Below are 15,134 nucleotides of genomic sequence, written 5' to 3'. Positions count from 1 at the left end.
TTACTCAGGGGATGGCACAAGAAGTACCAGTTTCTGTACCGGTCTCTCCAGATACCGAATGGGTCCTGACCTCCTTCCTTCCTTATCCAGGCAGGCATCTGGTAGAACCACTTGAACTTTGCGGACTTGACCATCCTGGCTTGGGTAGACCGTGGCGACGCGGGCGGGTTGCCATGCATTCCGTGGAAGGTTGGTGTCCTTAACCATCACGACATCGCCGACACGTAGATTTCGACGAGGCCGCGTCCACTTCTGTCGTTCCTGAAGACTTAGTAAATACTCTTTTCGCCAGCGGGTCCAGAATTCGTTGACGAGGTGTTGCACACGTCTCCAGCGTTTGCGGGTGTACATGTCAGCTGGCTCGAATTTTCCGGGTGGTGAGAGTAGAACCTTAGATTTCATTGTCAGCAAGTGATTAGGGGTTAGCGGTTCTGGCGAATCTGGGTCTGAAAGGTGATTGGTGGTGAGGGGGCGGCTGTTGACTATCGCTTCCGCCTCGCACATTAGCGTCCTCAGGGACTCATCATCCAGCTGTGTACCATTGTTAGAGAGAAGTGAGGACAGGATTGAGCGCACCGTCCTTATTTGCCTCTCCCATACTCCGCCCATGTGGCTTGCGGCTGGAACGTTCATCTCGAATTTGATCCAGTCACACTGTGACTTTAGGAGTTCTTCCCTAATACGGCTATCATTCATTTCTTCTAAAGCTTCTTTGAGTTCTCGACGAGCTCCTACGAAATTTGTTCCATTGTCGCTTCTTAGCTGTCTCACTGGGCCCCTACGACTTAGGAAGCGTCTCAACGCGTTTATGAAGGAGTCTGTGTCCAGCGAGGCTGCAGTCTCCAGATGGATAGCTCTTGACGACATACAAGTGAATAGGACTCCATAGCGTTTTAGCTCCTTGCGCCCTTCTTTAATCGTGAATGGGCCAAAATAGTCTACGCCGCAATATGTGAAGGGTGGGCAGCTTTCTAGTCGGTCCTCGGGAAGGTCAGACATCTTCTGCTCAATAACGGTACCTCGCAGCTTCCTACATGTCACACAGGAAGCAATGACGTTGCTCACAGCGGACGAGCCTCCAATGATCCAAAAACCGCGGGATCGAATCTCGTTGAGCGTTATTCCTTTGCCTTGGTGTTTGCTGCGCTCGTGGTAGTACTTAATTATAAGGCTGGTCACGTGGCTGCCTTTGGGTAGGATTACTGGATGCTTCACCTTGTCTGAGAGATCTGCATGCTTGAGGCGGCCGCCAACGCGTAGGACTCCGTATTCATCGATGAACGGATCTAACTTGTTGATTGAACTCCGTAACTTCGCAGTTTTCTGCTTCGGGAAGGATCCCTGTTCTTCTGCTTCCCTTGCAGGTAACTTAAACTCGCCTTGAAAGGCCTTAGACTGCGCGGCGTGAATGATTGACCTTCCGGCCTCCTCCAAATCTTCAGCTGACACTTGGGCCACTTCGCTTGGTTCTTTGTTCACGCGTTTCCTTAGTTTCTGGATGTACTTCGAACAGAGTGCTACTGCTCGCCGGGCTCGGTACCAATCAGAAAAACGCTCGATTCTCTCTTCTAGGGTGGCCATTCTTTGATCGACTAAGGATGATGCCATGGCGACGGATTTCTTGACCTCTGGGTCGTCGTACTTCAAGTTATGTTCTTGTTCGTCATCGTTCAGCCATTCGCCTTCTTCCTTCCATAACATCTCTGGTCCCAGAATCCACCGCGAATCTCGGAGCTCATCGGTCTTCATTCCACGTGACGCTTCATCTGCTGGGTTCTGTTTAGTGTTAACATACCGCCATTGGCTTCTATGGGTACTGTCTTGTATCTCTTGTACTCTGTTAGAGACGGATACATGAAAACGTCTGCTTTCATTGCTTATGTACCCAAGTACAACTTTGCTGTCCGTCCAGAAGAAGTCCTCATCGATCCGGTATTCTAGCTCACGATGAATCTTTTGACTTATCCGTACGGAACAAACAGCGGCGGTTAGCTCGAGTCTCGGGATGGTTACAGGTTTCAGAGGAGCTACTCGCGATTTTCCCATCACGAAAGCGCAGTGGACCTTGTTTGCATCATCTACGAGACGTAAATAGCTACACTGGCCATAGCCCCGGACGCTTGCGTCACTGAAATAGTGCAGCTCTGCTCTGACGACTTGACCGAAATCTTTAGGCTTGTAACACCGAGGAATCGTGATGCTATATAGTTTCATCAGTTCCATTCTCCATTTCTCCCATCTCATCTTCGTGTCTTCTGGTATTGGATCGTCCCAGTCCAAATGGAGACTGCATAACTCTTGCAGTATTGACTTCCCTTGAAGCATCAGGGGGGCTACAAAACCTATAGGGTCATATATAGAGCTTACGGTCGACAGGATACCTCGTCTCGTGCATGGTTTGTCTTGCAGGACGACGCTGAATTCGAAGCTGTCAGATTCGACGCACCATTGAACTCCTAGTGTGCGTTCTAAGGGAAGTGCGTCCAGGTCTAGGTCTATCTCTTTAACTCCCTCTGCCCTGTCACTCTCGGGGATGTTCTTGATTACCTCTCTGCTGTTGGACAAGAACTTGTGAAGATTGAATCCTCCTTGATGACACATGGCTTTTACATTTTTCACCAATTCTACTGCTGACGCTGCTGTAGCGACTGACTTCAAGCCGTCATCTACATAGAAATCGTTTCGCACGAAGTTGGCTGCTTGTTCACCGTATTCTCCCTCGAAGTCATTCGCGGTTTGCTTGAGTGCAAAGTTGGCGCAGCTTGGTGATGACGTCGCGCCGAACAGGTGAACTGTCATGCGATAGTCTACTGGATCTTTAGAAAGATCATTCTCCTCCCACCAGAGGAAGCGAAGCAGGTCACGGTGCTCGGGATTAACGTGGACTTGATGGAACATGCTCTCAATGTCACATGTCACGGCAACGGGTTCTTGTCGGAATCTCAACAAGACACCAGTAAGGTTGTTCGTCAGTAGAGGACCTTGCAACAGATTCTTGTTCAGGGATTCCCCATTGTATTCTTGGCTGCAATTAAAGACTATTCTTAACTTCTTTTTCTTCGGATGTCTTGTACCGTGATGATTAATGTAAAAGATCATGCCGGACTTCGCCTCAGCATCACTCGGAACCCTTTCGGCGTAGCCGTTTTCAATCATGTCTCCCATGAACTTCATGTACTCTTCTTTGTATTCTTTGTTACTCGGCGACGTAAACCGTTTCTTGAGGTGGTACATGCGTCGGACAGCGTCATCTCTGTTGTTAGGGAGACCTTTGAAGCTTTCCTTCAACGGGAGTGGAAGTTCGTAGTGGCCGTCGTCACGTCTGTGTATGCGCGTCTCTGCGATGTTTAGAAACCTCTTGTCTTCCTTGGAGAGACTTTGCTGAGCCAAGTGCTTATTTTCCGCAAAGTCCATCTCAAACATTTGATTTACATAGCAGGGGTTTAGAACCTCCTTTGTCTTGTCTTCCAGGATAAAACTAACGTGGCTTGTTTCAGGCGTGTTCTCATGTGCTATAATCCTGTTGCACGTTGCTACACCGTCTTCGTCTAGGGGGGTCTCTGAAAGACTGGCCGGTCCGACTATGCACCAACCAAGGAGTGTTCGGACTGCGTAGGGGTCTTCGCTTTTACCAGTTATCACTTCCTTTGGTTTGATCGCCTTCGGGCAGTTGGATCCGATCAGTATTCCAACGTCGAGGTTTTCGTCTAGCGGAGGTATTTTGTCCCTTATTTTCTTCAGGTGTTGCCACTTGTCTGCTACTGCTGGGGTTGGGATTTGGTCCTTTCTGGATGGGATTATGTCTCTTGCATACGCCTTAGGGAGTTCGACCTGCGCGCGTCTGTCGGGGCGCTCCACTATCAATCCGTCGATACGGGATACAGGGATTACTTTGCGGCCGTGCATTGTGCTTAAATTGAGATTTGTGTCGACTCCCTCAACTCCAAGCTCGCTCTTTACCTTATTTGTCACGAACGTCGTGTCACTAGCGTCATCCAAGAGTGCGTACGTTTTAATTTCTTTGCTGGGATTATCCTTATGGTACAGGACTACAGGCACGATTCGACACATGATGATGGCGTTCGATGTACCGACAGAACTGTGGGAGACGCTGGCAGCGTTTGAGTGAGCAGACTCGGCAGCGTGGTCTGGTTGCAAGGGTTGGGGTGGATTGCGTGACGACTGAGCGCTTGGCGGAGTTTGCTCGCTGCGTGTCTTTGACTTTAGAGTCGCTCCGTGTAGCAAGGTGTTGTGACGTTTTCCGCACTCACCACAGGTTTGCTTGGATGTGCAGTCAGCGGAAACGTGACCCGCTCTGAAGCATCTGAAGCATAGGCGTTGCTCGATGATGAGATCCAACCTCTTGTCTGCAGTAGCCTTGGTGAAATTGCTGCACTTCACTATTGTATGTTTGCCATTGCAGGCTGGGCAGGACTGTTCGCGCCCCGATGTGGCTGCTGATTGTGTCTGTTCAGAATGGCCTACTGGAGTGGTAGAAGTGACCAATGATTGACTTGGATTGATTCCACCTTGATACCTCGACCTTGTGCCACGGGTGTTGTCTCTAACCGGGCCGTTCCTTTTCCTTTCTCTCTTAAGTACGTCTGGAGAAAAGATCGGGTCGTTTGCTACTTCGGCTTCTTGTTTGACAAACTTGACAAAGTCCGTAAAACCCACGAGCCTCTTTCCCTTTACTTGAGTCTCATGAGCGGACCTACACCACTTGACGCCCGAGTACGACGGCAACTTGGCGGAGATCGACTGTAGGATCTGAGTAGAATCCAGCTCCGACATAGATTTCATAGTCTTCATAGCCTCTTCACAGCGCACCAAAAAGTCAGAGAATTCCTCCAGTCCCTTACTATCGCCATCACTGATCTGTCGCCAACCTCTAAGTTTCTTTTTGTAGTCTTCGGCTACCACCACAGGGTTTCCAAAACGCTGATCGAGCAGTTTCCGGGCTTCGCTGTATGCGGTTTCAGAGTTTGTCGCTAGGAAACCTTTAACCACCTCGTTGGCCTTGCCGGTCGTGTATTTTTCTAAGAAGAACAATTTGTCCTTATCAGCGGGGACGTTGGCGGCGATAATACTATCAAATGCGGTCACGAAAGCCGGATATTCGAATGAGTTGCCGGAAAATGTCGGAGGCTCCTTAACGGGGAGGTGAAAGGTCCTTTGTTGATTGATTAGCGCTGAGCTTAATTGCGTTTGTTGGGCTTGAAGGTTGACCAGTTGGTTAAGGGCGAAACTTACTAGATGATGGTTCAAAGTTCGGTATATTGTTTGCTGGTTGCTGGCCAAAGTTGTCTGGAATCGTGTTAGGCACAAAAGGAGGGTTGTTGGTGTTCATTTCCTGTTTTGCAATTCTTGTCGTGACGGCTGTTGGTTGTTGGGGGCTTATCTCCTTGTCCTCGAGTTTAATTTCCTGTTTTGTTTGCGTGTTTAATTTATATTCTTCATCTAGAATTTCTTTGAACGCACTTTCTTCTGCCTTTGCGAGCACATACTCCTTTTCTAGTTGAATGCGCCTGAGTTCATTTTCCTTTTCCAGAAATTCCATTTCTATTTTGACTTTAGCTGCCTTCGCTGCGGCGTCCGCTCTAGCTTGTGAAACGGAACGCGAGGAGGACCTAGTCGACCCTTTAGATGACTTGGATCTTACTTTTGATCTATGGCTCGACGAGGCGCTAGATTTGGTGAAAAGCGATCCTTTTTCAAGGCGCTGGATTTGTTCACAAAGCTTCATTCTTTGTTCGGTAAATTCTCGATCTCTAACGTCATACCACTGATAGGATTCTTCCCTTTCTGCGGGACTATCCAGCAGACTTTCGTATGTGTAGCACGCTTGATTAAAGACATCTTTTAGAGAATCTAATTCATTGCGTTCGACTTCCAAAACTTCTAATTCCGTTTGGGGATCTTCACGTAGTTTCTTAATGTGATCTAATTTTCTTTTAAGATTTCGGAAAGCTGTTTCTTTTCTTTTTGCTCTCAATTCCTTTAGAAAGCTCTTTCCCTTCTCTGAGAACTTCTGTTTTCGCTTTGAAATTTTGACATTGAGTTCTGACTGGGCAATGGGCACGACATTTTCTCGGTCTTCATCAGTGTCTTCGTCAAGAAACGACGCCAGATCTTCAGGTGCGGATGCGATGCTCATTGTTTGTCACGAAATACCGATGACGAATTTAGAGCAAGCACGATGTTATACTTTAACGTCAGGTTCACAGCGACTGTTGAAAGGCTGAATTGTCACTTGCTAGACAACTTGTCGCGATGAGACTAGCGTGTGTGGGAGATGCTTTACCAATCGAATAAAGCCAGAGATCACGGAAAATCAGCTGTGATTGACGGTGATTTAATTGACGATAATCGAACGTAAACTGAAATATAATGTAATGAATAAACTAATTACTAGATAATAGAAGATTACAAGATGACAAGAGTAACGAAACAATAATAGCAAACATTCCAATCATAACTGCGATATGACAATACTTCCAGTCAAACTTCTCAGTAAAGATACAATTAAAATCATCAGTGATCCCAAGCAGATACGCATACTGCTAACTGTCCTAATACAATAAATGATAACACTCTCAGATTCTTATAGGAAAGTTGCTAAATTGAAACCTAAGCTAGGGGGAGTGTGAACTATAAAGATCTATCGCTAAAAACAAGATGAAATAAAAACTTTGAAAACTGGGGCTCTGCCACGTGTTGGACTTAGTACAATAGGCTGTTGTATAAAAAACCGAGACTAAAGGTACTTAAGGTTAAAAAACGTCAAAACTTGAAACTTATACTAAAAAGCAAGCATAGAAAATAGTTTGTACTTACACATCGGTTCCCGCTTGCACTCTAAATAGTCAAGGGTAGCTTAAAACTTAATTTACTTGAAAACACGTACTGTGCACGCACGATAACTGAAACTTGAACTACCGGTGGGAATATGTCGCTAAAACTATCTATATACGTCCACGTGTAAAAACGGATGACGTCATTGCTAAGCAACAAACTGGCGAATCAGAAAGAGTTAAGATTACTCACTTAATTAGAGAAGCCTCGATATAGTGTTCATTACAGAAGATAATGACAAAGCAATAACAAAACCAGCCAACCAACCTCTGGCAATTCAATAAACACACCAAATTCCCCTGCAAAATTCTCTTCAACACCTTACAGTACATGTAAATGTCAGCAGCACAAATTCAACTCAATGATTTGGCATGCTTAACTATCATCAAATGTTTACCCCTTGATTCAGAATTTTTAGGAGTATCAAATAGAATTCCACTATAGATTACAAATGCTGTTTACCTTAACAAATATTTGCATTAATTCTGGAGATATTTAAGTTTAAAATGTGTAAAATATATGCAAATGAGAGGACTGATGATGTCATACACCAAACCCAATATTACATCAAGTGCAGACCATATATACAGCAGAGATCATTGAAACTTGGTAGCCTTATAGTTCTACAGGCAACACACTAATATGGCTATAAAAATATGTTCCCAATTGGCAACTCAATCTTTTCCAGTCCCCTCTAACCCAGTTTCAATAATGCAGTGATTTTCAGCTTGAAAAACATTAATCAAGGCCATGAGGTGGCCAGAAAGTCTAGAATATTAGAGAAGGTCTGAAATGCAGTCTGTTGCCATGGTAACAAAACTGTTAAGCTCATATTATGTAGCACATCTGCAAATTGCATCATAATAGCACTGTCCCCACTGGAGCCCATGGTTCAGTAGTTTACTTGGACAATAAATTTCATAACTTTCCTGGGGGACTGGATGATCTAAATGGTATGTGGGAGACTCCCAGAATATTTGCAAGAATGTATGTGACTATCTCTTCACAGGTATTCATTAATAAATAAATAAATAAATAAATAAATAAATAGACACTAACACTACTAACATGATTGAGTTTGGAAAATATATATATTTTTAGTTTATGATATTTTGAAAAATTCCCCTCTCCCATCTAACATGCTGATCTTCTTTAATTTGGTACTTGAAATTGATAACAAGGAAGCTACACCTTGGCAACTCGTTGGCCAGGATATATTGCACAGTCTTCACATCAGATAATGGGTCTGTACATATTAGTTATGTATTTATTAAATAGAGATCTCCCCATCCCATCCCTATGGAAATTCCAATTTTTATTAATACCTTTCTTTAAAAGGTTTGGCTTTTGAGACCCTCCCCATCCCTGGAATTTCCAATAATCTCCTTGGGGTGGGTATGGACATTTTCTAGAACCACACAATAAAACAAATAAACAAACTTTAAGATAAAATGTTGAAGTATAAGTCAGTGGGACATATACACATTGATCAACTTATAAAGACATGATTGATCATTGCAACATACTATACACAACTTAAGCAAAGGTGAAATTATAGCCTGAAAAAAAAATTAGGTGTGAACTGGATTCTAACCCATGACCTCTGTGATACCGGTGTGATAACTTAATTAATTAAAGTTCTATGCTACAACATACCAAACTGCTAATTTATTATGAAGTGACACAGCTAAAGGAGAGTTGTCAAGAAATCAACTTTTTTGTGAATTCTAAGATCAATATGAGTCTTCTAAATTTAAGATTATTATACCTAACAAAAGACAACAGTAGGGCACTGCACTGTGTGCTCTCTCTACACACTCTTCCAGGCAGGATAGTAATACATATACATGTACCTTTTTTTTGTTTGGAATATACTGTTACTGCATGGTCATACAAGAGGTACTAGTTGCTGCTGAGTAGTCTTAAAATAAGTGAACTAAGTGTGACAAAATATAATGTATATTAAATCTGCACCAGTTTAGTACAATTTAATACCAAATTTTAATCAGCCGAAAAAAAAAAAATTGTTAGCACCAGATATTACATGTACTTTGTGAAGGCTTCTGGAGGGGTTATACTTTTATAAAGTACCTGGCAGCAAGTACTATTTTGATTTACAAAAGCAAGGCAGCTGTAGTAACTGCTAAGAAAATGTGTTTTGTACATCCCAGAAAACTTGGGTGGGGGTCAGTGCAGCCCTCTTCACAAAAGTTAAACTCTTAACCTATTTATGACCATAATCTGTGATTTTCCCTACCCCATTTATGACTGTTGTGACTGCTACAGTTGCCCTAAACATAAGTTTTGAAGGACTTTTGTTGATGGTCTTATCAATAATGATGAAAATTGAGGTAGCTTATTCTAAAAAAACATAACAAATTAAAGACTAGAGGGCAAAAGCCTTACCCTAGAGTATTTATGACCAAAACGGCTGAATAACCATACCCTTTGGGGCTGCACAGCTGTATATAGCACATAGAGGAGAGTCCCCCCCCCCCCCTACCGCTGGGGCAGGAATCAAAATATTATTGCCTTGATAACATAATAAAGATAAAATCTCAAAATAATCAAGAGTTACATATATGCAGGGGACTTCACTAACAAAATGATGCCTGTTGCTTGCTGTAAATTGTATATAAATTACTCCTACAATGTGCCAGAATTCTGTTAATCTGGTCACCAACAGGTCACAAAAATCTGACTGTATAATTAATAAATAAGAAAATGACCGACTGAGCTTTTATTTGAGCCAGAATAGAGTGGCCATAAAGACTAGGTGGCTGTGTTAACAGGGGTGGCTGTATGGTGAGGTACATTCCACAGTAGTGATAAAGATGACACTCTCAAACACCAGTACCCATAAAGAGTTTGGACAGTATATTTTGCATAATCAGTTGGAAGAGGAAGAGGGAAAATGGAAATAAAATAGAATGGCTCTTGTGTACCAGAGACAACCCTTTCTCCGAGTTACCCTGGCGGAGCTAACTTTTCACTTATTTCTCTGCAAAATTCAACCAACCGTTTACACGAGGATGACGAACCAGACTTGGGGGTGAGACAATTCAGGTGGGCAAGTTGACTCGCCTTGGCAGCTAAAGTAACCAACAACTTTTCTTTGAGTATACATAAACACTTTGGCTCGCCTAACTGGAACAACTCTCAGCATGGCGAGTGTCACGTAATGCCTAGATTTAAGATTTAAAGCAGCAATTTGTATCAAAGAAGAGAAAATTAACTCAGCAAAACCCACTCTGATCAAATGAGTGAGGGAAACTTAAACAAAGAGGGATAGTTGCACATTTCATTATTCAATAAGAGTTACGAATAATCATGCAGGGTCAACTTTTACTCGGCCTACATGGGCTACATTTTCTCATACAAGCACTTGATAAAGTTGCCTCAGGGGGAGGGTTATCCCGGGTACCCGAGACCATACAAATGGGACCTGTTTTGCCTCAAAGAACACCCCCACGATTTTCAAAGGGGAAGGTCCATAAAGAGGACCTTAACTTAGGGCAGCTTCAATGGCAGATTCCCTCTGATGGCTTGGATTTGAATAATTGATTTAATTACTTTTAAAGAGGACTAGAACTTAAAAATCTTGCTCGAATTTCGATCCAGCGAGGCATACGTTTCCATGTCGTGAATCAAGTTTTTACTGGGCGTTTTAATAGCACTCACCAAAGAGAAAGAGACTGATGACCCCAAACTACCAATACATATGTACTGTATCTTACTGAAAACAACAATCTTCAACGAGAGATGTAGGAATGTGGGATACTGACCTTCAGCATGCGATCCAGCTTGTCTCTTCTACCAATACACGTGAGCTAAGAGCAACAAAAGCTCTGGTGACAGCGACTTTCGGAGCTAAACGGCTTCTGTTAATTATGTTCCCGTAGTACACAGTGCAAACTATGGCCAGCAATACTTCATCCAGGTTGTTGTTAACATTATAGGCTATTGCACTTATTTTTATCACTAAATCACGAACAACAAGAACCAAAAGTCGGAACAACACCAGTTTTGCAAATGTGTAAAATTCGCCCGACGATGACGGAAGGCTCTCCGTTATTTTGCTTCAAAACAATAATAAACTTTTCTCTTTTCCCGAAATGTTTGTTTCAAAAGTCGAAGTAATGTGTCTGCAATATCCTTCCATACTCAATATAAAATGAAACGAAACTGATGGTTTACAAATAGAGGGAAATGGTGAGTAACCGAAACGCCATTTTCTCGCTTTCTGAAACGAGCCGCGAAGCGCAGTTTAAACCGGATGTGACGTCATTTTTTGTTGGATGATGCCTATACGAAAATTTCAGGAGTCTTCTGCCCCGCCCCTGAAGGAAACCCATGAATTGATTTTCTCATGGTTATCATGGCTAGCGGTATTGCTCGTGGGCGCGTACGCACGACGGCGACGACGACGGAGTCGCGCAAGATGGCGGCTATACTCCAGCTAATAGGTTGACAGAGGCATGCACCCTCAGTTGGTGGCGGGTGAATGCCATTTTTCTTGGCGGGATTTTTAAAGAAAAACGATAGCGGAGGTTGATTTAATATTTTTAAGACAGGGTTGCGCTGAAGCAAAAGACAGAAAGCCAGAATTAACAGGCAAAGAAGTAGCGAAGAATATCGCGAAAAAGACTGAGCGGGCCAGCGCTGGGGAAGGAGGCGAAACAGTACTGAACAATGCCGTGAATTATAGCTAGTCAAGGGCTAGAGAAAGGAGGTGAAATAATACCGAACAATGCCGTGAACCAAAGCTAACGAGGGCTATAGAAAGGAGGCGAAAGTACCCGACAAATTGATTCAGAAGACTGCCGAACTCCCCATGGCCAAGTTCAAAATTCGCGCGAACGTGATGCTGTGCAGCCGTGCAAGAAAATTCAAAAGTCACCTGCTTTGGTCAGGTGATGAACATTAGAGAAATCAAACGTACCCGAGTGTTTTAGAGAAATTGCAAAACACTAAACGTAGCGGAAAGAAGTGGTTGATTCGTTGATCTATCGAAAATATAACTTCAGTTTAGTCTTCACAACTTTTGCTACAAGTTTCTGCCTGGAAGATTTACACTGGCCGAACTGAATTGCCAACTTGCGGTAAGTGACTTTTGTTGTTGCGTTTGGTATGAAAATTAACAAGTTTCCTCGGCGATATAAGCTTATTTTCAATTGGAATCCATTAAAAGTCTTCCTTATTTGAAGCCATGCTGTAAGAGATTTTAAAAATTGCATCGTTTTAATTTCGCTCTTCTCTAAACAATAACACGTGGGTCGCTTTGGAGGTTGCTGTAAGTTGTCAACAAATTATGTTTTCTATCGATTTTCGTCGTCAATTTAAGCTTATAACGTCACATCTAAAAATAAGCTTAACCAAAATCGTACTTGTAAACACGGCCGGGCGAGTTTTGAAGTTTTCTCTGATTTAGTTAGCACTGCCGCTTCGTAGACTGCTAAAATTTGTTCTTCTGTTGTTGAAAACTGAACCAAGAAAGGTCTACAAACCATTTTAAGCCGAAGCGAACAGGATTTGCTAAATTTACTTTTGTTCCTATGTGAATATTTGCATATTGTGATTACAAAGTATGGAGATTTCCTCGTTTTGTTAGTTCAATTTATTCGGTTTGGCGAAATGCTTTTGTGAATTCCGAGGTTAAATTGGTTGAAGACTGGTAAAGCTACTGCCAATGAAATGACTGCATAGCTAAATTAAGCCGTCGGCAAAAATACAGACTCTCAGTAATATTCAAATTTAAGCGTGAATAATTTTTCAACTTTAACACCGCAAGCTTAAACGAATTTTCTTTACCCTCTCTTTTATTCGGTCACCGTTCACTGAAAAGGGATTTGCTGTTGATACTCGAGCTCAGATGTAGTGATATGCATCTTGTGTTTATAATGTAGATTTCCTCGTTTTATTTTGTTGTCTGTCCAATTAGTTCGGTTTGGTGAAATGCTTATATAGTCCAAAATGTCGAGTAGACGATTATGCATGGCAATCCTGTCTGCAAATGAAGCTCTGCTTTGATTTTGATTGGCTATTTCATGTTATTTGTGCCATTGCTTTTGGTTGGGGGTACATGGACCGTATTTTGTTAATAAGAGGTTATTCCCCAATGCGGTATTTACACTTAATATGGAAATGTTCCAAAAAAGTGAGATAGTACTAATTGACTCGGTAAATTGAACAGTGTAATAGAAGTTCTTGCCCTGACCATTTCTCAGTAATAAGAAGAACTTTTACATACATATATACACAATTTAGTTGGAGAGAGTGCTCTCCTATCTCCACTCTCTCTCTCTCTTTACTCTCTTCTTCACACTAATTTTTTATTTACTAACTTATTAAATGAATGTCACTGACTGTTTTCTTTGTTGTACATGCATACTTTTTTGCTGGTCGAAGTAAGTTTCAGTTTCTTCCTGGCTGTACAGTTTCCTTTCTCCTGTCCTGTACCAATTTGTTTGTGATATAACTTCGTGAATTCTCTATTCTCCTTAAATTTTATCTCATCAGGTTGATAGAATGCACTCTCAGAGTGTTCCATCATTGTCTTCAGTCGCTGCAATTTTCCGGAAAAAAGCGATAGTTTTCTTAATTTCCTTTTACTTTGTGTTAGGACTTTTTAGCCTGCCTGTAATTGGCCCATGGGCATTACGGGAGAATAATTTTCAAGTAAAGAATTACATTCGTTTCAGTGTTGAGTATTTTAAATTGTTATGAATTAGGCATTTCTTTTTATTTTTTATATTTTTTATTTTAGTCCCACGCAATGTTTTATGGTTTTACCGAGGTATACCATGTAAATGTAAATAATGCACTGGAATTGGCGAATCAGAGTGTGCATTATATCGGCTTTAAACACAAACCACATATTATAAATGACTCATGTAAATGATATTTTTATTACAGAGAACTGGACAGGGCAAGAACTTCTCCTTCTTTTGTGAATTTATATATTAATTCCTCTCAGTGCTGTCAAAATGTCTCAGTAACCTTCATTTCTGATAATCTGTTATTTTCCACCATACCTACAGCACAGAAGCTCACCAAATCCTAACTGCTAACTAACATGTGTGTATCTCTAGCCTTTGCTGTGTGCTACATGTATATTCTGTTATCCTGCCTTAACTGCTAGGAAAAATTTTGGCAGAGCTGTTTCAACAGTTTCACTTAAATTGATTTCCAGTAACAGCGCTACATAATAATAATAATAATAATAATAATAATAATAATAATAGACTTGTATAGCGCTAGAACTATACAAACATACTCAAAAGCGCTTTACATTAAGTTAAAATAAATGAATAAATGGAAATCACTAAACTTTAAAACTATTACAACAACTATGCTAAACTTTAAAACTATTTCCACAAGTCAAAAGCTTTCTTAAAAAGAAATGTTTTCGTTGCTTTTTGAAAATGGCGAGGCTGCTACTTGTTCTTATAGTTAATGGCAGCGAGTTCCATAAAACAGGTGCAGCATGAGCAAAGGCCCGATCCCCAAGTGTAGAGCAGTTGACTTTTGGAACAACCAGAGGAGATTTTGCAGACGAACGAAGAGCGTAATTAGTAGCTGGTTTCAGGGATAAAAGATCATTTATGTAGGAAGGACTTTGGTTGTGTAGTGCCTTGTAAACAAGAAGAAGCAATTTAAACTGAACTCTAAACGATACTGGGAGCCAATGTAAGTCGATAAGGCGGGTGTGATATGATCAAATTTCGCAATCCGAAAAATCACTCTAGCCGCGGCATTCTGAACTTTCTGTAAACAATCAATCTGGTATTTAGGTAGACCAAATAGAAGTGCATTGCAGTAATCAAGGTGCGAAGATACAAAGACATGGATCAGTGTCTTTGGATTGCGCGGTAAGGAATTTTCTGGTCTGTCTTATGTTGTATAGTCCGCGAAAAGCCTTGCTACAAATCTTGCCAATGTGAACATTCATTCGCATATGAGCATCGAACCAGGCCCCAAGGTTCCGGACGCTTTCTAACGGTTTAATGACAGTGTCGCCAATGATAATAGAATTAATAGATGTTTTTTCAAGTTGTTGACGGGAGCCAATAATTAGAAATTCAGTTTTCGCGTTATTGATCATTAGACGATTACCAATAAACCAAGAGCGGACATCAGCGATGCACTTTTCAATGACAGAGACAGCGCTAAATTCCGAATGGATAGAACAAGGTCGGAAGGAAAGGTAAATCTGGGTGTCGTCAGCATAACAATGGACGGACGGGAGGTGCTGTGAAATAATGTTAAAGAGACGGGAG

The 15,134-nt window shown here is 42.0% G+C and overlaps 1 protein-coding gene across 1 annotated transcript; it reads right to left on the bottom strand.

The window, feature by feature from the left end:
• Nucleotides 1–6,157, bottom strand: LOC145469224 (uncharacterized). The gene is made up of 2 exons (XM_081452914.1): nucleotides 5,254–6,157; nucleotides 1–5,039 (listed from the first exon to the last, which is right to left on the bottom strand). Exons 1-2 carry the CDS (start codon nucleotides 6,155–6,157, stop codon nucleotides 1–3), a joined length of 5,943 nt encoding a protein of 1,980 aa, XP_081309040.1.
• Between the last annotated feature and the right edge of the window lie 8,977 nt (nucleotides 6,158–15,134).

This window comes from Orbicella franksi, chromosome 15 (assembly GCF_964199315.1).
Source record: "Orbicella franksi chromosome 15, jaOrbFran1.1, whole genome shotgun sequence".
NCBI lineage: Eukaryota > Metazoa > Cnidaria > Anthozoa > Scleractinia > Merulinidae > Orbicella > Orbicella franksi.
This window is presented reverse-complemented; position numbering and strand designations above follow the sequence as displayed.